Source organism: Peromyscus californicus, unplaced genomic scaffold (assembly GCF_007827085.1).
Source record: "Peromyscus californicus insignis strain IS unplaced genomic scaffold, ASM782708v3 Scaffold_3__1_contigs__length_106647218, whole genome shotgun sequence".
Classification (NCBI taxonomy): Eukaryota; Metazoa; Chordata; class Mammalia; order Rodentia; family Cricetidae; genus Peromyscus; species Peromyscus californicus.
This window is the reverse complement of record NW_026294551.1, coordinates 95,594,771-95,618,289: the sequence shown is the minus strand read 5'-3', so window position 1 is coordinate 95,618,289 and position 23,519 is coordinate 95,594,771. Positions and strand designations below refer to the sequence as shown.

General features: G+C 40.8%; 1 protein-coding gene across 1 annotated transcript in view; it reads left to right on the top strand.

Moving 5' to 3' along the window:
- Crebbp (CREB binding protein) overlaps positions 1–23,519 on the top strand; it is a 141,728-nt gene that overhangs the window by 22,431 nt on the left and 95,778 nt on the right. Inside the window, 1 exon segment of the mRNA XM_052759244.1 lies at positions 5,164–5,873. Coding sequence (XP_052615204.1) covers positions 5,164–5,873 — 710 coding nt within the window.

Below are 23,519 nucleotides of genomic sequence, written 5' to 3'. Positions count from 1 at the left end.
GTGCTTAAGTATTTGTTTGTTTACTCTTTAGACAGGGCTTTAGTATATATCCCTGGCTGTCCTGGAACTCACAGAGATCCATCTTCCTCTGCCTCTGCCTCCTGAGTGTAGTTTACTAAAGGTGTGTGACACCTTTAAGATCCCTAGTTGTCTGCAGGATACTATGAAGTTAACCCGTCTGTGGTACAGGATGTTCTAGTCCAACTTTCATCATCATAGAACTCTCCCATGTGATGATCTTACTTGCAGGTGAGGATTTTAGGATGAAGGAAAGTAGTTTGCTCCAAGGACACGTGGCCAGGTGTTAAGTGGGAATCTGAATTCCTGGGTTCAGCTTTTCCATTTGTCTCTAGCAAGTAGGGGTCCTGACATGGCCCTGTGAATTACCCTAAACATTTCTTTTGTACTGCCCCCCTTTCTTGGGCTCTGCCTCCTTCAGGGAAGAGTGCTGGAAATACTTAAAAGAGTCCATAGGAAAATTCTTCAGTTGTGTTTGCCAGTCCAGTGTCTGACATTGTCTCCTCATCCCACCCCAGGCAGATAGAATAAAACCAGATTTTGTCACACTTGACTCACTGGTTTGGATGAAGTTCCCTGTTCTCGCTCAAGGATTGAGGAAAACTCCACTGAAAACAGGAGATTTAAGAAATGCTGACTACTCAGGAGAAGCTTCTGGGCTGTCTGTCCTTCCAGGATTAGATTCCCTTGAAATTAACAATCCAGTGCCCTGAAGAGGCATCCCATAGGAAGGACCTTCTGTAAAACAATTGGATGGAGAGATAGCTCAGTTAAGATGGGTACTGCTCTTACAGAGGAATTTAGTTCCAAAAACCCATTTCGAGTAGCTTGTAACTGCCTGTTACTCCAGCTCTGCTCTGGTCCCTTCAGGCACTGCATCAGTGTGCACCCCTCACTCCCTGCCATGTACACCTAATTAAAAATGACTCCCCCTTTTTTTTTAAAGTACTAAAAGAAAGTGTGTGTGAGTGAGTGTGTGTGTGTGTGTGTGTGTGTGTGTGTGTGTGAGAGAGAGAGAGAGAGAGAGAGAGAATATGAATGAATGAATGAATGAATGAATGAATGAATGAATGAATGAATATGTGTGTGAGCCAGGATGGGGTGGGGAAGCAGTCTGGAAGGCAGCATATAAAATATTGCTATGGCAGAGAGAGGGCTTATTTTGAACTTTTCTCCCCTTTCCTGTGGTGGAGATCAAATTCAGGACTTCACACATGGTAGATAAAGCATTCTATTACTGAACTATTTTCCCAACACTTAAACTGTATTTTGTATGATTTGTACCTGGAAACCTTAGTGAATCGCCAAGTTTCAGATAATTTTGTAGCTAAGAACTATGGATGGACCCATTGGGAAACAGGAGAACCCTCTAAGTTGTCTGCTCTTCAAGGATCAGATTTTTTCCTTCAAATTGACAATCCAGTGACCCTCTTAGGCACCCCATATGAAGGACCTTCTACAAAAAAATCTTTAGAAATGTCATGGAAACTAGTGGCTAAGGACCCTTTGTAGATTAAACAAAATGACAGGGACATGAGGAGTAAATGTACTGGGTTTTTAAGTTGGGTTTTCATAAGGGAAAGGGACATGTTCAAAGACATTATTGGGAAGCCGGGCGGTGGTGGCGCACGCCTTTAATCCCAGCACTCGGGAGGCAGAGCCAGGCGGATCTCTGTGAGTTCGAGGCCAGCCTGGGCTACCGAGTGAGTTCCAGGAAAGGCGCAAAGCTACACAGAGAAACCCTGTCTCGAAAAACCAAAAAAAAAAAAAAAAAAAAAAAGACATTATTGGGACAACCATGAAGTTTGAATAGGGCCAGTGTATTAATGTAACTCTGTTATACTTCCTGAATTTGAAAAGTGTACTGTGATTATGTATAAAAGGATGTTCTTAGGTGAAAGGGAAATTTTCTGTTCATACAGGTACTGCAAAACCCATGTGCCTGTGTGTGTGTACCTCATTTAGTATAGTCAGGTGTGAAGCTACAGCAATGTGTTGGAATTGGCGTGCTAGGCTAGTAAGTTCAGAGAATGTTAGGGGTCAAAGAGGGACTTGGCAGTTCTGCAGAGATAGCCTAATGGAAGTCTGTGTAGTACTGTTGAGTATCTGAGTGGAGCTGGAGCTTGGTTTCCAGCCAAGAGAGAATTCGGAAGGATTACTGATACACATGGCAGCTCTAACTTGTGTTAATGGCTAGAAAATAGTGTGTACCCTGAGATGCCAGCTAAAACAGCTGAATTAAAAGTCAAGGTAAATGGTTTTAACTCTACAAAGTATATTTTCTCATAAAACAAGACTCTTGAAGGTAGGAAGATTCCAGGGCTGGATGATTTAACAGTTCAGACTTCACCAATTCAGTTGTTAAATACTTCTTTCTTAATTATGTGTGGATGTTAGTGGGTGGGTACATGTGTGTGAGGGTGCTCCTGTGGAGGCTGAAGGCATTAGATCCCCTTGGAGCTGGAGTTACAGGCTCTTGTGAACTGTCTGACATGGATTCTGGCATCTAAACTTAGGGTCCTCTGGAAGACCAATATGTGGTCTTAACTACTGTGCCATCTCTCCAGCTCTATCAATTAAGTTTCTACCAACTTAGATGCTGCCCCCCCCCATTTTTTTTTTCCCCTATGCCCATCCAGTGTGGATGGATGGTGATGACTTTTTTTTCCTGGTTGCAAGATGGTTTCCATATACTCTTGGAAAAATCTGGTGATGGAAAGGGGGACTTCTTTCTGAGCAACCCTGGCTAATGGGAAGGAAAACCTTTAAACAGATGATCTTGGCTAACAAGATATTCAGCTTCCCTGGGTGGGATTGTGTCTCCTGCACCAGAATGTGGCCAGTTTCCCTCCTATGGCCAGGGAAGATGCTACCCTTCCTCAAAGGGCACTCCCAGGCCGCCACTTCAGAGCTACATGGGTTTGTCTACAGTGAAAGGCGGTGGTGGTAGGAGAGGATTAGGTAGCTATTCTACCTAGTATGGTAGATGGTAGTATGGTATGGTCTGCTATCTTAAAGAAAAGTTCTTAAATTTCTGAAGGGATGGCAGATGGCAGTTATTAAAGAAAGAAAACCTCCCAAAGTCAACATTGCATTTCACTACCTCACTGTTTTACCAGCATGACTAACTTTATTTTTGACCAGTTATATTCCAGTCATTGTTCTAATCTCATGTGCCATTTGTATAAGTTTTTTCAGTTTCATGCTTTTCCATAAGTACATATATATTCTTATATTTCTATAGTAATCAATTACTTAAAACAGTTTTGTAATGTATGGATGTTTATTAAGCTTTGTAATAGTGATAGTTAATGTTTTATTTTGAGACAGGGTTTCTCTCTGTAGCTCTGACTGTCCTGGAACTCAAGAGATCTGCCTCCCAAGTGCTGGGATTAAAGGCCACCAGCTGCATATAATAGCTAATTCTTGTTAAATTATATAAATATTATGCCCAGTCCTTAGTGACTTCCATTCATTAATTCATCTAGTACCCAGAACACCCCCTACTAGTGTAGGGGTCATTATTGCCCTGTTTTCTAGATAAGGAAAGTATGAAGTATAGACAGACTAAGATACCCAGAGTTGTACAGCTGGCACAGAGCGCTGGTGCAGAGTTGGGGTTCTGGTGCAGGGAGTCTCATCTGTTGAATCTCATTAGGTTGAACTGCCTTTGGGTGTTAGTGTTACAAATAACATTGTGGTGGACATAGTTTGCACACTTCATTCTTTATTCACACATGCATAGATAGGCTGCTAACTGAAGAGCACACTGGAGGTTGGAGAGTGAAGGAAGAGAGGTGATAAGATTACGCTGCAGAGGAGGGTTGCTTTGAAAGAAGCCAGAAAAAGGAAATTGCTTGTGTTTTAGTTTACTGACCAAGAAGACTGATCTGTTTTATCTCTTGGGATGGTTGCCTGTTTACATGCCTTGCCCATTTATACCAGAAGTTACTGTATTCCTCATTTTCCTGTGTGATCATCCTTCTCATGTAGTGCAAGGATCTTTAAGTTTGACTATGTTTTAACCACTTTTTAATTTCTCTATTTTTGTGCATGTTTCTTCAACCCTTTCAAAAACCACAAATGACATTTTCTAGTGTATTTAAAAAATAATTTAACTTTCAGATATGCAATTACTTAGGTTGAGTTTAATTTCTCCTAAATTGCTATTCATAGAACTCATATCTAATTACTTTTTGCATGTCTACTTTTTATCTATTTTATTCATTCATTCATTCACTTACTTAATTTTTGAGGCAGGGTTTTTCTTGTAGCCTTGGCTGTCCTGGAACTAACTCTAGACCAGGCTGGCCTCAAACTCAGAGATCTGCCTGTTTCTGCTTCCCAAGTGCTGGGGTTAAAGGTGTGTGCCACCACCACCCGGCTTCAGCTTACTTTTTATTTTTTTTACTCTTTTTTTTTTTTTTTTTTTTTTTTTGGTTTTTCGAGACAGGGTTTCTCTGTGTAGCTTTGAGCCTTTTCCTGGAACTCACTCGGTAGCCCAGGCTGGCCTCGAACTCACAGAGATCCGCCTGGCTCTGCCTCCCGAGTGCTGGGATTAAAGGCGTGCGCCACCACCGCCCGGCATTATTTTTTGATACAATGACTTCATGTAACTTAAGATGGCTTTGAACTCCATATCTTTAGAATTACCAATATTGGCTTTGAACTTTTGATTCTCCCATCTCCACTTCCAAGTGCTATTATTACATGTATGTATCACCATACCTGGCTTCATGCTTACATTCTTAAAAGCATCTTAACATTTTAATTTACTGAATTTTTAAAGATTTGTTATTTTTTAATTTGTATATCTGAGTTTTTCTTCATACCATATTGTTTAATTACTGTTTTTGGATATGATTTTAAAATAAGAGATGGCCCATTCTCATTATTGTTTAATGTTTCCTTTTTCTGAATTTAAAAAATGTTTTTCCTTTTTTTTTAATCTCTCCAAATGATGTTTCAGATCTGTTTTAAGATGTTTTAAGATTTTAAGATTTTTCAGATCTGTTTTAAGATGTTTTAAGATGTGTTAGTAGTCTGTGTGAAGTGCTCTATTCGATTTAAGATCATAGGAACATGACGGCTAGAGAGCTGTTAGGTTTTCTTAGATTCTCATTTCCATTTCTGCTTAATTTCTAGATTTTGGATCATTGTTTGACTTGGAAAATGATCTTCCTGATGAGCTGATCCCTAATGGAGAATTAAGCCTTTTAAACAGTGGGAGCCTTGTTCCAGATGCTGCATCCAAACATAAACAACTGTCGGAGCTTCTTAGAGGAGGCAGCGGCTCTAGCATCAACCCAGGGATAGGAAATGTGAGTGCCAGCAGCCCTGTGCAACAGGGCCTTGGTGGCCAGGCTCAAGGGCAGCCCAACAGTACAAACATGGCCAGCCTGGGTGCCATGGGCAAGAGCCCTCTGAACCAAGGAGACTCATCAACCCCTAGCCTGCCCAAACAGGCAGCCAGCACCTCTGGGCCCACCCCGCCTGCCTCCCAAGCACTGAATCCTCAAGCACAAAAGCAAGTGGGGCTGGTGACCAGTAGCCCTGCCACATCACAGACTGGCCCTGGGATCTGCATGAATGCTAACTTCAACCAGACCCACCCAGGCCTTCTCAATAGTAACTCTGGCCATAGCTTAATGAATCAGGCTCAACAAGGGCAGGCTCAAGTCATGAATGGATCTCTTGGAGCTGCTGGAAGAGGAAGGGGAGCTGGAATGCCCTACCCTGCTCCAACCATGCAAGGGGCCACAAGCAGTGTGCTGGCTGAGACCTTGACACAGGTTTCCCCACAGATGGCTAGCCATGCTGGACTGAATACGGCGCAGGCAGGAGGCATGACCAAGGTAAGTGAGCTGAAGTACTTGACTGCTTCTTGACTGATGGTGGGCATTTCCTCTCAAGTAACATGGCAACATGGGACTCTTTGGCTCCTTTTTATCCCTTCTGTTAAGAGTTGCACATGTCACATGAAAGAGACAGATTTTGGGGGGGTAGAGTTGGGGAGTCCCTTTCAGATAAAAAAAATCTCTACTTCCTATATTTAAAATGAAAAAAAAATTTTTTTTGAGATCATATTTTGTTGTGTAGACTGAGGCTAGCCTTGAACTCCCATGCAGCCTAAGCTGTTCTCAACTTGTGGACCCCCTGCTGCAGCCTCCTAAGTGCTGAGATTACATATGTGTGCCACTGATTGCCAGTTTTTAACCTCTGTGGAAAATATATAAAATCAAGACTACACAGTTGAAGGGCACTTTCTGCTGAGAACCAACTTTTTTTTTTTTTTTTTGATTTTTCGAGACAGCGTTTCTCTGTGTAGTTTTGCGCCTTTCCTGGAACTCACTTTGTAGACCAGGCTGGCCTCGAACTCACAGAGATTCACCTGCCTCTGCCTCCCGAGTGCTGGGATTAAAGGCGTGCGCCACCACCGCCCGGCGAGAACCAACTTTTTTTTTTTTTTTTTTTTTTTTTTTCTCGAGACAGGGTTTCTCTGTGTAATTTTTTGCGCCTTTCCTGGAACTCGCTTTGGAGACCAGGCTGGCCTCGAACTCACAGAGATCCGCCTGGCTCTGCCTCCCGAGTGCTGGGAGAACCAACTTTTTAATGCATCAGAGGATCTGGTAAAGGATGCTTATTTACTCAGCTAATGAAGTACATCCTCCTGTCTACCCTTTTCTTTCCATCACTTGGGAAATGTGTTTACTGTCACGGTCTCCATTTTACTCATAAAGAAGCTGTGTTTTGAGATGGTCAGCTCTTGCTGCTGTGACAGTGGAGAGGGACTGAGTAGAGCCAGGGGATTGTAGACCCTTTTATCCCAGTGAAAATGTTAGAGCAGTGGTTCTCAAAGTGGGGAGTCCTCACACCAGCAGTACCAGCATTACCTGGGAGCTTGTTAGAGAGGTTGACTCACTGACTGGCATACTGAAGGTATGTTGCCCAACATTCTGGGCTTTCAGAATTCTCTGCATAGTTCCAAGGTCATTCTGCATGGTCTCCATCTCTGTTCTAGAGAAAGGCCTGGGCTGCAGTTTGCAGCCATCAGCCTGCGGCTGCTGTGTATAACAGGATCTGCACTTGGAGAAGAGGGAAGGATGTGACGAAAGCTAGATGTGGCACAGCTAAAAAACCATGGAGACTGATGAGAGAAGGGTACAGAGACACCCGGGCTGATTGCATTGAAGTACCAAACCTTTTAGAGGCTCTGTGACCCCAGACTTTTGAATGGCAGCCACTGGGTGCACCTGTTTTTGTGCAGGGCTGTTGTGTGAATTTGATTAGTCCTAAAGGGAAAAGGAGAAATGAGAATACAATTTCCTGGAGAGTTGAGGAGAACATGGGCAGACTGGTGTAAAGTCTTGAGGCTACCATAGGTAAGATGATGTTATATTTTGTTTTTTAACCCAAGAAAAGTGAAGTCATTTCCAATATTAAAATTGCACTTATCTTTTTTCAAAAAATTAGTAGAGGGAGAAGGTAAACTTAATTGTAGTTGTCCTTGGCAGAAGGGTGTATGGTGCATCTACACCCTTTTTACTGTTAGAGTGCAAGGAGACTTTTAATGAGCTTCCTGCCTCTGGGTAGATCAGTTGTTGGACCCTTCCAAATCATATTCCAAACTACCCGTTTAAAAACTACCCAGTTTTTTGTTGTTGTTGGTTTTTGTTTTGTTTTGTTTTTAAGAATTGGGATTATGTTTGGATTGTTTAAAATGTAAAACTAACATAATGCAACAGTTGTTAAACTGTTTGGCTCCAGATTATTGAAAAATTGTAAAGATTATTAAGGACCCCACTTGGTTTTTGGGAGAGGGTCTCATTTTGTAACCCTAGCTGGCATAGAACTGGCCGTATGGAACAGGCTGGCCTCAGACATGACCGTCCTCTGCATGTGCTGCCTGAGTGCTGTGGTTGCAGTGATTGCCATCGTGCCTACCTAAGAGGTTTCTTTACAACTAGTACTTACAAAAAAGTGTCTTAAAAATTTATTTATGTGTGGATGTTTGCCTGTGTGGATGTCTGTACTACATGTGGACAGTGCCTATGGAGACCTCCCACAACTGCAGTTACAGCTGCTATGTGGGTTCTGGGAATCAATCCTAGATCCTCTGCAAGAAGAGCAAGTGCTCTTTTGGTTTTTCAGGACAGGGTTTCTCTGTGAAACAGTCCTGGCTATCCTGGAACTCTCTCTGTAGACCAGGCTGGTCTCGAACTCATAGCGATCTTCCTGCTTCTGCCTCCCAAGTGCTAGGATTAAAGGCCTGCGCCACCACTGTCCAGCCTCAGCAAATGCTCTTAATTACAGGCATCCTTCTAGCTTCTGTTTACAGAAAAATTTAAAATGCAAGCCCACATTTCATTAAACACGAGATTCGGTGGCATTACACATTACAAAAGATCTAGACAACTCTACTCAGTAACTTAACACCCTAAGTTGGATATGATTCCTTGTTTTTCATTCTTCATAGGACTGTAGTAGTATCTGGTTTGGTAGGATACGTTCTCTATGGACTAGATACTTAGATTGTTTCAGTGTTCCACTGTTGCCATAGTTTATATTTTGTACATTTATGTTTTTGTGCAAGTGAATAAGTGCTAGATAAAGTTTTGGAAATGTAGTTAATTTTTTTTAAGTTTATGTATATCTTTGCCTCCGTGTGTATGTGCTATGGTGTGTCTGCAGAGGCAATAAGAGGGTATCAGATCCCCAGAGCTTGAGTTAGAGGCTGTGTGTGGGACCTGTTGTGAGTGATGGAGACTGAACTGGAGTTCTGTGGAAGAGCGGCAAGTGCTCTTACATTGTTCAGCCATCTCTCTAGCCCTGGTGGGGGAATTCTAACGAAAGAATACTGACATTTAAAATAAACAGATAGAGCCTGAGTGTTATGTTGTACTCTCTAATTCTAGCATTCACAAGGCAAGGAGGATTATTGCCAAGTTTGAGACCACCCTGAGATAAACAGCAATTTTTAGGCTTGCCAGGACTACACAGTAAGACCTTCTTTAGAACAAAAACAAAACTTCAAAAAGAATATAGATATTACCAAATATTTTGAAAAATATTGTGCAAATTCCACTCTTGCTTATGTTGAATGAACCTGTCTAAATCTTCACCAACATTAGATGTTATTAGATATTATTATCCTTACACTTGTAATTCTAAACAAATTGTTTTTACTAGGATGTTTCCATAAATTTGTAAATAATTGTCTTTCTCAGATTATTTTACATGTGTGTGTGTGTGCGCGCGCGCACACATGGGTGCCTGTCTGCTTGCCTGCCCAGTGCTAGGGACCCAACCCAGATATTCACATTTGTTAGGCAAGTGTCCTACCACTAAACTATAGCTTATTATCTTTAAAGATTCAAAGTTGAAGGCTTTCAGTAGACCTCTTTCCCTCTCTTTACAGTTTACAGTATGCCTGTCACATATTTGTCAGGTATATGTTTTCATGTTTGTATGGAAACATTCATTTTTTCCCTTCTTTGCCTTTAAGATTGTATACCATCTTCAAAAGTGCTTTCCCTATTCCAAACTATAAATATTCTTGTGTGTTAGATGTGGTGACACTTGTAGTCCTAACAACTTGGGAGGCAGAGGTAAGGGGGTGGCTTGAGTTCCAGAGTTGGAGACCAACATAGACAATATAAGTAAGATCTGTTGTTGCCTTCTTCCCCCTAAAAAAGGTAAAAGAAATGTATTCTCTTATGTTTCCTTCTTATTTCTTGAATCTTGACCTCGTTTTTGGTTGTGGCATAGCACTTGTTTAGTAAGCATGAGGCCCTGGGCACCCCCCACCCTAGCACCATGCTCCAAGAAGTCCTGCCTCCCAATAAACAAAGACTCACCAAAGAAGTTAATTTTAACCAAAGAGCAATCCAGTGTTGTTTTTTTCAACTGATAGTAGTCACAGTGCAATCTATTTAGATTTTAGTAGTCCATCTTCCCTCTATTGTTAGGTGTTTTGCATTAGTTATTGGTCTCTGCCTGTATCTGTACCAGAAAGTCATCCTAGCTGTTCATTCAACTTTTGTTCATGAGGGTGATGGTGAACTTATGGTTCCCAGCCCTGGCCACACATTAGAATTGCTTGGAGAGTTTTACGGACACTGTTGTCTGAACCTCATTGCTGGCCAATTAGGTTAGAATCTCTAGGGCATGTCCTGGACACAGTTATAGTTTATTTTCCTCAAATGATTTTCATAGCAGACGGGGATAAGGACAACTATTTTAAGTAAACATGAGAACCTTTTTCATCTGGAGAGATAGGTTGGTTAGTAATATGCTTTCTGAACAAGCATGAGGACATGAGTTTGATCCCTGGCACCCAGGCTTGGCTGGAGAGATAACCAGATCTCTAGGGCTTGGTACCAGCCAGCCTAGTCTGATTGATGAGCATGAGACCAATGAAATACCATCTCAGAAAAGTGAAGTAGACAGCTTCTTAGGAGTGACGCTCAAGGTTGCCCTCTGGTTTCCATATGTGCACTCTATACGAGCACACCCCCCCCCCCCAAAAAAAAACCCACCACCACCAACAACAACAACAACAACAAAAAAAACCAGATTAATTTTTGTTGTTTTTTAATATATTATGGGTTTTCTTGCTATTGGGGGGGGCAAGTTCGATTTCATTATTTAATTGACTATTTTAATGCAGGTATTAATGTGTAGATGTCATTAGAGTCTGGCTGCTTTATGAACTTCTTCTCATCTTAGTACTTCTTTAGCTGATTCTTTTGGTGTTTCCAAGTAGACGTCTTTTGCATTATTGATATTTTTGTCTTCTCCTTGTTGATATTTTTATTGATGTTTATACCCTTGGGCATCTGTGTTTTGTTTCTAACTTGAATGGAAGTTTGTCTAGTGTTTTAAGTAGAATGTGAACTTTAATTTGCAGCCAGAGGCAACCATGTATTTTAAAATTAGGGCACAGTCTCCTGTGTTAAATGTTAGGTTTTATTATACTCATTTCTTACACCTGTAGTAACTACTGAAAGATCTTTGCTTTATCAGATTTCTTCATATTAAATTGAATCGCACTTGTAATTGTAAAAATTAGAACTTAATGTAATTCCTGAATTCTGTGTTTCTTTAGGATTTTCTTTTTTAAAGATTTTGTTTGTTTGGTTGGTTTGGTTTTTCAAGACAGGATTTCTTTGTAGTCCTGACTGTCCTGGAACTCACTCTGTAGACCAGGCTGGCCTCGAACTCACAGAGATCCTCCTGCTTCTGCCTCCCAAGTGGATTTTATTATTTTTAATTGCATGTATGTATGTGTGTGTGGCTATGTGCATGTTAGTGCAGGTATCTGGGGAAACTAGAAGACAATGTGAGATTTCCTATGTGCTGCCTGATGTGGGTGCTAGGAATTGAACACGGGTCCTCTAGAAGAGCAGCCAGTACTCTTAGCCACTGAGACCTCTTTCCAGCCCCTTCTTGTAGGATTTTTGTTTCTTTCTGAGAAGGGTTTCTCTGTATAGTTTTTGGTGCCTGTTCTGGATCTCACTCTGTAGACCAGGCTGGCTTTGGACTCACAGAGATCCGCCTGGCTCTGCCTCCTGGGTGCTGGGATTAAAGACGTGCGCCACGACCGCCCAGCTGGATTTTTGTTTCTTGTTTATCAGTAAGATTGACTTGTGATTCTTTTTGTGCTTTTCAGGTTTTCTTTATTAGTGTTATATAAACCCGATCAAAGAAAGATTAGAAGTTTCTTCTGTCTCCTCCTTGGACAGTTTAAGTCATGTTGACATGATTTAGTTCCTTGTACAAGCATGGGGACCTGAAGCTGTCTCCTCCTCTGTCATTGTCTGCCTTTCTGTGGAAACGTAGGGCTTCTCCCTTCCAGACTGACTTGAAATCATTGTCAACTTTCCGGCTGTATTCTGGTTTTGGACTTTGGTCTTTTGAATTGATGTAGCTGTCTCTGTGTTTCCGGAAAGTATCAATTTACTCTGATTTTAAGAAAAACCAAACTATTTACTTCTTTTATTTCTCATTAAAACATATGTAGTGAGGATAGAGCAATGGCTCAGTGTTTAAGCGCACCTGCTGTTTTTGTAGAGGACCCAGGCTCAATCCCCAGTACCTGTGTGGTGGTTTACAAACACCCGTGCCTCCACTTCAGGGACCAACCCAACTCCCTCTTTTGACCTGACCTCTGTGGGTACTGGGCATGCACATGGTGTATATATATACGTGCAGGCCAACATTTATACACTTAAATAAATCTAAAGTGAGTGAGAGTGTGTGTGTGTGTGTGTGTGTGTGTGTGTGTGTGTGTGTGTGTGTGTGTGTAATAGGAACAGTAAGGGTATAAAATAAATAAATCTAAAGTGTGTGTGTACAGTAAGGGCATTTAAATTCCATAGAACAGGTTAAGACAGTGAATAAATTCACATCTCAGTCAATAAGTTGCAGAACCCTCTTGTATTCTACTTAGCCTGGCTTTAAGCCCTCTTAATCATGAGCTATGCAGTCTGAACCATGGGTCAGTTGTACAAATTATATTTTAACAGAAATTCTCTTCTTTCATTTATTATCTTAAAAGTAATATAATTCTTTGCTGGAGAGATGGCTCAGCAGTTAAGAGCACTTGACACTCTTCCAAAGAACTCAGGTTCAGATCTCAGCACTGATTTTAGGCAGCTCACAACCACCTATAGCTCCAGCTCCTGGGGATCTGGCATCCTCTTCTGGCCTCTGCTGGCACCCATAAACACACAGATAAACACAGATATAATCTTGAAATTTTTCTTCTAATTCTTAAGCATTCTTGATGATTGTGGCTTATTTCTCCCTCTGTTTAATAATTGTGTGACTAAGAAAATGCTGTGTGTTTTTGTTTGTTTGTTTGTTCAATTTTGAGATGATACCAATCTGTAACCTAAGCTGGCTAACCTGAGACTCAGGGACTTCCTGCCTCAGCCTGCTCAGGGCTGGCGTAGGCATGTGCTACCAGCAAGAAACAGTTATGATAGGAAAAATGTGAGCAGTTTTAAAACAAACTGGCAATGAGAACAAGACAGGCACAGTCAAAATCTGGAGCAAACTAAAACCATTTCTCCATTTCACTGTAGCAAAGCCTGGTATCTTTTAGGGAGCTTGTGTCACTTTTTAAAACTTTCTTTTTATGCACTAGTGTTCTGCATGCATGTATGTCTGTTTAAGGGTATTGGATCCCCTGGAGCTGGAGTTACACGGACAGTTAAAAGCCACCATGTGGATATTGGGAATTGAACCTGGTCCTCTGGAAGAACAGCCAGTGTTCTTAACCTTTGAGCCATCTCTCCAGGTGTCCCCCCCCCCCCTTTTTTTTTTTATTTTTCTTTTTTTTTTTTTTTTTTGGTTTTTCGAGACAGGGTTTCTCTGTAGTTTTGCGCCTTTCCTGGAACTCACTTTGTAGACCAGGCTGGCCTCGAACTCACAGAGATCCGCCTGCCTCTGCCTCCCGAGTGCTGGGATTAAAGGTGTGCGCCACCACCGCCTGGCTTTTTTTTAATTTTTCAAGACAGGGTTTCTCTGTGTAGCACTGGTTGTCCTGGAACTAAGCAGGCCAGGCTAGCCTCAAACTCACAGAAATCCACCTGCCTCTGCCTCTGCCTCCAAGTGCTAGGATTAAAGACCTGTGCCACTACTGCCCGCCTCCCGCCTTGCTTGTGTTACTTTTGCTACAGAAAATAACCCAAATAGTTGGCCTGCATGTAGAAGGAAAGCAAAAAAGATGAACTTCAATGGGATTAGAAATCACACGGACACTCAGATTATTTTTTTCCTGTGATAGGTGCTGAGAGATGTTGCTTTGTGCAGAATGTTGCAGAAGAGAGTGGGAAGTGTTTTGTGTTGCTTGGTGTTCTAGTTTGCTTTCTGTTGCTTTGCTTTGGTGACCAAAAGCAGTTTAGTGGGGAGGAGAATTTCAGCTTGGACTCAGGTCACAGTCCTTCCTTGGGAAGTCAGGTTGGAACTCAAGCAAAAATAAAGCAGAAACCATGGATGAACACTGTTTACCAGCTTCCGCTCTGGCTTATGTTCAGCTCGCTTTCTTATACAGCCCAGAGTTTCCTGTCTAGAGATGGTGCTGCCTCCATGAGCTGTGCCCTCCCATGTCAGTCACCAGTCAGCACTCTCTCATAGACAGAGGTCATAGGCCAGTATGATCTGGGCAACTCCTTAATTGGATTCCTCTTCCAGGTGACTCTAGGTTGTGTCAGGTTGACAGTAAAAGCTAACCAGCAAACTTGATCAAGTGGTCCAAGAGTCTTTCTGATTCTAAGGCTAATAAAAAAAATTTACTATTGTGTCACCCTGGAAATCATTTTTGTTTTTTCTCACACACCTGAAAAGATACTGAAGTAAGTAGATACAGTAAAAAAATTTTCTTAGAGGGTTAAGAGTAGGCCCTTTTGGTAATGACGAGACTTTTCAGATACTTCACTTTTTTTTTTTAAAGAATGTGTGCAGAAAGGTGGAGCTTGATATTGCCTAGGAGTCTTCTTTCTATTCCTAGAGTAAAGGTTTTTATGTAGATCCAGGTCCCAGCCACAATGAGCTGGAACCAGTGGTTTAAAATCAAAGCTGGACTTCACACACACAGTGTCCAAGAGCCAGACTGAGCTTTGATTCAGTAATTTTGGGGTGTAGCTTGAGAATTGGTGTTTTTAACAAGTTCTTCCAAGGTGAACCTACATTATGCAAATCAGAAATTGCACTCTGAGAATGTGTTCTAAAAGAACTAAAAGAATAGATTAACAGAATGTACTTATTAAAGAATTAGCAGAATCAAGTTGCCTGTTGAAGGAATGGTTAGTCCATCTTCTTTATTTGGATAGTCAGTTGGGAATCTCTGATAGATAAACTATATGTTTATCTGATGCTTCTCACTTTGATGTAATATCTCATTTTTTCTGTGAAATAGTGTAAAGAAAGGAAGCTAGCAAGATGCTTCCTGCTGAACCTGATAGCCTGAGTTCATCATTGGATCCACATGGTGGAGGGAGAACTGACCCCTGCAGGTCGTCCTCTGACTCCATATGAACGCCATGGCACGTGTGTATATGCAGACATTCCCTCATACACACTCACCCCATAAAAATGTAACTAAATTTAAAAATAATGCAAATAAAATGGAATTCGCTATTCAGAAAAAAATCATAATTTGGTCTCTTTTAGAGGATCGCAACAGAAATAAGTGGTTTGTAAAATGAAACTCCCTAGTGTAGTGAAGTATAATGCAGTGTGGATGTGTACAGCCAATGGAGGAGCAGCTTTGGGGCAGAAGTGCAGAGCAGTTTCAGATATCTTACCGTAACTGACTTACTATAACCTGGCTGTCCTGGAACTCACTCTGTAGACCAGGCTGGTCCTCCTGCCTCTGCCTCCCAAGTGCTGGGATTCAAGACATGTGCCACCATTGCCTGGCCAAAAAAAGAGAAAAAAAAAAAGTTTTTATTGCATAAAATTTGAAAACATGGGACTTTCTAGAGAGGAAAACATAATTCTATCCCTGACAGTCTTTTGTTTATATTTATTTATAATATGTGTGAGCTTGAGTATGGAAGTCCCGATGCTGCAACAAAACACCCAACAAAAGCAACTCAAATAAGGAAGAGTTTATTTTGGCTCACGGTTCCAGGGGCATACTGGCAGGAACTTGAGGCAGCTGGTCACTTTGCATCTTTAGTCAGGAAGAGGAGAGTGGTGACTGCTGGTGCTAAATTGCCTTTCTCCTTATTTATGCATTCCAGGATCTCATCCATGGAATGGTGCTGCCTGCTTTAAGGCGGGTCTTTGCATCTTAATGAAGCTAATTTAGAAAATCCATCACAGATACACCCCAAAGCTTGCCTCTTCAGTGATTCTGGGTCCTGTCAAGTTGACAATATTATCCACAACACACTCTGTATTAGTTACTTCCCTATTATGGTGACAAAACGCCTGAGCAAGGCATTTTATAGAATAAAGGGTTTATATGAGTTCACAGTTCCAGAGAGATAAGGATCCATCATGGCAGGGAATTGTGGCAGGTGACAAACAGCTGAGACCTCACATCTCAAACTGCAAGCAGGAAGCAGAGAGAAAACTGAGAATCCACAAATCTTTAAATTCTCAAAGCCAGCCCCCAGGGACATACTTTCTCCAGGAAGGCCATATACTTAAACCTTCTTCAACAGTACCACCAACTGGAGGCCAAGTATTCAAATGCCCAATACTATGGGAGCATTTCTCATTCAAACCACCACATTCCACCCCTGGCCCCTATAGTCTAGTTACCATATAACATAATGCAAAAAGAATTTAGTTCAAGTTCAGAAATCCCCATCTTTCACAGACTTAACACTATTTGAAAGTCCAAAATCTCTTATGAGACTCAGGATAGTATTTTACTCTAATGCCTTGTAAAATCAAAAAACAAATTACATACTTCCAAAACAGAACATTACAGATTATACATTATCATTCCAAAAGGGGGGAATAAAGGCATCATAGTGAGAAAATACTGGATAGAAGCAAGATTGAAACCCAGAAGGGCAAATGTCAAGTCTTGTAGCTCCATATCTGATGTCAAAGGGCTTAAATGGTTCTTCCTTTCCAGCTTTGATGTCTGCAATCTGCCACCTACCCGGGTCCACAGCTCTCCTTGGCCAATATCCCATGGCTCTGGCATTCACCAACATCTTGGGGTCTCCAATGCAACTCAGGCTTCATTTCCACAGCCTCACACAGTGGCCCCTCAGGTCCTCCATCCAGAGACTCCCTTGTCATTGCTAGCCTTAGAAGCTCTCAGAAACCATGGAGGAAGATTCCATGACCCCTGACTGTCATGATTGTAAAGTAATCACCATGTGGATAACAATGACAAGTTTGCCTGTCAGCTTGGAATCCAGCCTGGTCCCCCTTGAATCATATGTGCCCTTGTTTGTTGTTTCTTTCTAGGAGCCTTTTCCTTTCATAAGTTGGAAGCTCAGTTGTGTTGGATCTTGCCTTAAGGTCATCTTTCCCTTTATTGCACTGAAAATAAGGCCTTTCCTTAATCTCTGTATTTCTTTCAGCACAAGCCTTAGCTGTAACATTAAATTTCCTGATGCTGTTTTTCTCTTCAAACTGCATTTTGTATATCTCTCTTTCTGCCCCATTTGTACTTTTTCATTTTAGACCTGCATAACAGTGGTTACTAATAACCATTTGGCACAATCAGTATTGGCTGTCTTGAAATCTCTGCCAAAGAAATTAGTCCTAAATTTAGCTTCAGACAAGTCTTTAGGATACAGGTAGAAAGCAGCCATCTCCCCCTCTGCGCCCCCCCCCCCCCAAATATCACAGGAACATTTTCTAGCCTAGTTACTAATATTGTTCCTCTCTGAGACATGTTGAATAGGGGCCTCCACAGTCCACATAACTCTCAGTACTACTGTCTTCCAAGCTCCTGCTAGGAATCCCATGAAGTTCTAGTCCAGAGTTCAAAGCCTCCCACGTTATTCCAAAAAACTGCACTGTGCCTTTGAGAGCAGTAGCCCACTCCCAGATATCAATTTCTCTGTTAGTTACTTTTCTATGGCTGTAATAAAGTATCATGACCAAGACATTTTATAAAAGGAAGGGCTTATATGTAGCTGGAAGTTTTTCTGTATCCTGGGCAGCTGTCAGTTGGAACAGATCTCTCCCACTCACATCCCCCAAGTAAACACACAGAGACTTATATTAATTATAACTGCTTGGCCATTTGCTCAGGCTTATTACTGACTAGCTCTTACATTTAAATTAGCCCATAATTCTTATCTATATTCTATATCTATATGTGACTTGGTACCCTTTTTTTACTTATGCCTTGTCATCTTGCTTCCTCTGTGTCTGGCTGGTGACTCCTGACTCAGCCTTCCTCTTCCCAGAATTCTCCTCATCTGCTTACTTCACCTGTACTTCCTGCCTGGCTACTGGCCAGTCATCATTGTATTTATCAACCAATCAGAGCAACATATATTCAGAGCATACAGAACAATATTCCACAGCACTTCCCTTTTCTGTCTAATCAGAAAAGAAGGCTTTAACTTTAACATAGTAAAATTACATATAACAAAACAGTTATCAAGCAAGAATTACAGTTATAATATCTAGTCTATTTGTATTTGGCCAAATTAAAGAAAATATTTTGTCTATCCTATATTTGTGAGTCCAAGGTTTCATATCTACCTTATCATAACCAAGGAAAACTGTAATTACAACTATCTAGTCTTCAACTACATCAAAGACCTCAGAAGGATATAATATTACCTAAGTAAGCAGGAAGAACATTGTAAGCAACTTCCAAAAATCTAGAATGACAGAGACAACTGGCTGCCTGGACAGTCACCCAAAGTTTTGCTGCAACATTGGGCTATCCATCTTTAGCCTATAGGCCTAGAGTTTTTCAGTCATTTTTTTCTTCTGTCCTATAGAATATCTGGTAGTCTCCTCTGCAAAGCAGAAATCTGAAGGACCAGCTTGTCTTGCAAAGTTCAGTGGTCACCTTCCTATGGGTCCTGCATGTCCATTTTATACTGTCAGTATAATGTCATACTGTCCATCAGTTGAAGCACGGGCACTTTTTTGCCCAGTGGCTAACTTTTGCCATAAAGAAAGCATACTCCATAATGAGTTTTTTTTTAATCCCCATCATCTTCCTTGAAGTATCTGGTGCTGCCAGGAGTAGACATGTCTCATTGTCCAGAAAAGTCTAAGTTCTTAAAACATTTTAAATGCTATATTTTGTAGGTCTTTGAAGTGTTTGAAGATTACCTCTCTAATTGAAATATATCTATGTATACCTAGAAAACTTAACTAACATGACTATAAGTTTGACTATCGTAGAAGACTAATTATAATCTGTATTTAATTATACATTATAATTTTAAATGAGTTTCATCAACATAATACTTTAAACAAGAGTAGAAATATACATACAGTATAACAAAATTAACTTTAAATTTGTATCAATAAACTAAAATCCATAGCAATGTAAAATATTTCAAACAAGTTGTTGCTCTTTAAAAGTAGATTCAATAATCTACTCTTTTATCCTATCATATCTATATCCTATATTTCTATATCAAATCCCCCTTTCTTCTTTTAGGAAGAGATTGACTATGACCAATAACAGTTTGTAACCAACAACCTAAACAAAGACAAACATTCATAATCCATTTTTTTGGGAATATGGGCGTAGTTTTCTAGGCTATTTCCTGCTGATAAAGGGTGCTGTATTATGGGGGATCCTGAGAAAATTAAGAATTATGGTCAAGTCCTGACTGGAATAGTCTGTGATTTTGTATTCTCTGAGCCAGTTGCCTTGAAGCTGTTTTTGGATGTTGGAACATCTGAGCCTCTCAGGGGATTTTCCTTGGTCAAACCATATTAGCCTGGAAGCAATCCATAGGTTCTCATCTTCTGTGAAAACAAAAGCAGAACCTCTTTTTTAAAGCAATGTATCCTTAGATATTAATTTTGAAATCGAGATTCCTTTAAAAATATATATTGATTTAACTCAGCAGCTTTTACAATCAAATGTCTCTCTGCAGTTAAAAATCCCAAAGACAACATAATCCATACTCTGTGTGTGATTTCCATCTTTATGTGGCTTAACTTTTATATTATTTTTACTGTCTCTTTAAAAGACTTTATTTTCAAAACTTTTTGTTATATAACTGTCTATATTCCCCTTTTTCTCTCTTTCAAGCCTACATATATTTTTATACATACTGTAAACCATTTAGAGGTTTATTTCATCTGAATCTGTTTTATTGTGTATCTATTGCTTTAAACTGCAGAGTGGTTAGAACAGAAGCAGCAGCCTTGGCTGTTGACTCCGCCCACCTCAGCTTTTTTTTTTTTTTTTGGTTTTTCGAGACTGGGTTTCTCTGTGTAGCTTTGCGCCTTTCCTGGAACTCACTTGGTAGTCCAGGCTGGCCTCGAACTCACAGAGATTCGCCTGGCTCTGCCTCCCAAGTGCTGGGATTAAAGGCGTGCGCCACTACCTCCCGGCTGCTTTTTAACATGGTACGTTTACCATCAGCTCTGGGAGCCATGTGTACCACCAACTCTCAGAAGCATTGGGTCTGTGCCTCCATCAAAGCAGTGTGTAGCCCAGTTTTTTGGCCTGTATTAGCGAAAGCTAAATTCACCATGCAGCGTACTGAGTGGCTTGGAGAGACGCCTTTGTGTACCTTGGTGGGAATCTGCCATGCTGCATTCAAGCCCGTATACCAAGTGCTGTGAAAATGCCATACTATATAGCTCATGGCTTGTCTGAGACACAACTAGGAAGCTGTTTTTAGCTCCGTTTTAGAATCTCTTATTAAGTTCTCTCGGGTTTTAGGTGGAAACTCTTGCCCCATGTTGGGTACCATTTGTAGCTGGAAGTTTTCCTGTGTCCCAGCCATCTGTCGGGACAGATCTCTTGCACTTGCGTTCCCCAAGTAGACACACACTTATATTAACTTAAGGTTCTAGGAGATAATCATGGCAGGGAATCGTGGCAACAGGTGGCAGGTATGACAGCAGGAACAGCTGAGAGTTCACATCTCAAACCACAAGCAGGAAACTGGGAATGGTGTTAAGACTTCAAATTTTCAAAGCCTTCTCCCAGTAACAGACATGGCACATTTAAATCTCTTCAAACAGTACTGCCAACTGGGGACCAAGTATTCATATATCAGAGGCTGTAGGGGACATTTCTCACTCAACACCTCCCCTCCAATTGCTGCTAATAGTTTTCATTGGATTGCTTTTACCTACACATAGACTTACATAATTGGAACCAACCATACGAATAAAAGAATTTTGTATACACACACACAAAGATTTTATTTTATTGATCTACTTTATTTGCAACAAATATGTAAATTATTAAATTATTTACTAATAACAATGTGATGAACTATAGTTCATATGCCATGTAATTAGTTCAGTAATTCAGTGGTTTTTCAGTGTATGCAAAGATACATGTAGACATTATAAATTGTGAAACATTTTTATTAGTTTATGTAACCTGTGCTTCCCCCCCCTCCTCCCCCGTAGGGTTTTTTTTTATGTAGCCTTGGCTGTCCTGGAACTCTCTCTGTAGACTGGGTTGGTCTCGAACTCACAGAGATCTTCCTGCCTCTGCCTCCCGAATCCTGGGATTAAAGATGTGCGCCACCATCGTATCTGCCAACACTTTGGATTTGAGCAAACGCTGATTTACTGTTGACTATACACATTTGCCTCTTGTGGACACTTCATATAAATGGAATTGTATGATATGTAGTTTTTTTGTGTCTGGCTTCTTTCATTTAGCATTTTTCACATACACTATTTTTATTATAAAAAATGAATTTTAGTTATTTCCACTCCACTCCTCCCTCAACCCCTCCCAATTTCATGTCCTTTTTGGTTTTGTTTGTTTTTGTTTTGAAAAACTCATTGAGTCCTATTAGTTGCTGCCATTGTGCACATGGGCCTTCCACTAGAGCGTTGCCAACCTGGAAAATGGACTTTCTTATATCCAACAATAGCCAGTAGTTCCTCAGCTAGGAGTAGGACCTTGAGAGTTCCGCTCCCATCCATGCTGGAATTTTGACTGGCTTGATCTTGTGTGTATATTATCACAGCTGCTGTGAGTTCTAATACCAGCAAAGTGATTCCTCAGCAGCAGAATGGATGAACTTGCCAGAGAGAGTGAGGGCAAACAGGCAAAAAACACAAGCTTTCTTCTTCCATGTCCTTTATGTAGGCTGGCACCAGAAGGTGTAGCCCAGATTTAGGGTGGGTCTTCTTGCCTCAAATGACCTAATCAAGAAAATCCTTCACAGGTATGTCCAGCTGCTAGAGTTTTTGTTGGTTCCCGATGTAGTCAAATCGATAACCAAAATTAGCCATCACAGAAGGCATCCCATGCTTTGTACTATTGTTTTTTGTTTTTTGTTTCTTGTCTTATGGGAGCAACGTTGTCTACTCAAGCAAGCCAATTCTGTTTTAACTATCTTTTAAGGTTGTATTTTGAAATTAAGCTTATTAATTAAAGCTTTTCATAAAACTTCTACTACTTGCTTCTTCCCTATCTTTTAAGGCTTAACCCTTTAGCCTTCAGTATCCCCTCTTTCTTTTCATGTTTGTCCTACTGTCCCTGCACTTTTTTTAGAAGTTGGATTATGAGATAGTAGGCTTCTCTATATGGCTTTTTATGCTTTCTTTTAAATTTATTATTGGATCTGATTTACTAAAACATTTGGGTTTTGTGCCTCTATTCATCAAGATTGTGAGTCTAATCTCTGTGTGTGTGTGTGTGTGTGTGTGTGTGTGTGTGTGTGTGTGTGTGTGTGTGTGTGTGTGTGTAGGACAGAGGCCAACTTGGATGTCTCCTCGATCACTTTGTCCACCTTATTTTTTTGAGACAGGGTCTTGGTCACCAAATCTGCAGTGTGATTGGCTAGATTTGTTGGCCAGCAAGTCTTTAGGATCCCCGCGTCTCTAGTTAGTGTAGTACTCAGCTTCTTGAGTGGATGTTAGGGATCTGAACTCAGGCCCTCATGCTTACACAGCAAGTACTTTGCATCACCCCAGCCCTGCTTTGATTTTTGAGCTAGGATTTTACCCTGGAGCCCACACTAGCATGGGACTCACGCTGGCCTCAAACTTAGGCAGTTCTCTTGCCTGAGCCTCCTGAACTCTGGAATCTGCCCCTATATTAAGGCTTTTTTATTCTCATTTGATTTTGGTATTAAAACTATACTGGCTTTGTGAGTTAATTTGGGGATTGCTCCTTTTCATTCTTTCCTTCAAATTTATCTAAGATTAGTATTATTGGGGGTTAGAGAGATGGCTTACCAATTAAAAGCACTGGCTGTTCTTCCTAAGGACCCAGGTTTGGTTCCTAGCACCGACATGATAATTGTGAGCCGTCTACAACTGTCTGCAACTCCAATTTCAGGGATCTTGTGCCCTCTTTGGTCCTCTGGGCACCAGGCACATACATGGTGTACAGACATTTATACAGACAAAATACACATACACATAAAAATAAATGAAATTTTAAAGTATTAGTACTGTTTAAGAAGGTTCACTAGTGAAGCCATCTTAGTCTGCTCTTTTTCTCATTGGGAAGGTTTTAAATAATCCATATTAGGTTATTCATAGTTGCAAAGGTGCTCTTAATCTTTTAAAACAATTATTACAATTTGTGTGTGTGTGGTGCCAAGGCACATGTGTGGAAGTTTTGACAACTTGTGTGGGGGGTTCATTTCTATCCTTTCATCTTATAGGTCCTGGGGGTCAAACTCAGGTCATCAGACATGGCTGCAAGCACCTTTACCCACTGAGCCATGTTGCCAGCCCAGTATTTTTCTATTTAACTTTTATTGTTTGTATGATATGTTTAACGTCAGGTTTTCAGTGTTTTTCTCTTAATTTTCCCTTAGGGTTTTTAAATTTAATGGATATTTTGAATCAGGGTCTTAATGTAACTTAACTAGCCTCAAGTTTGC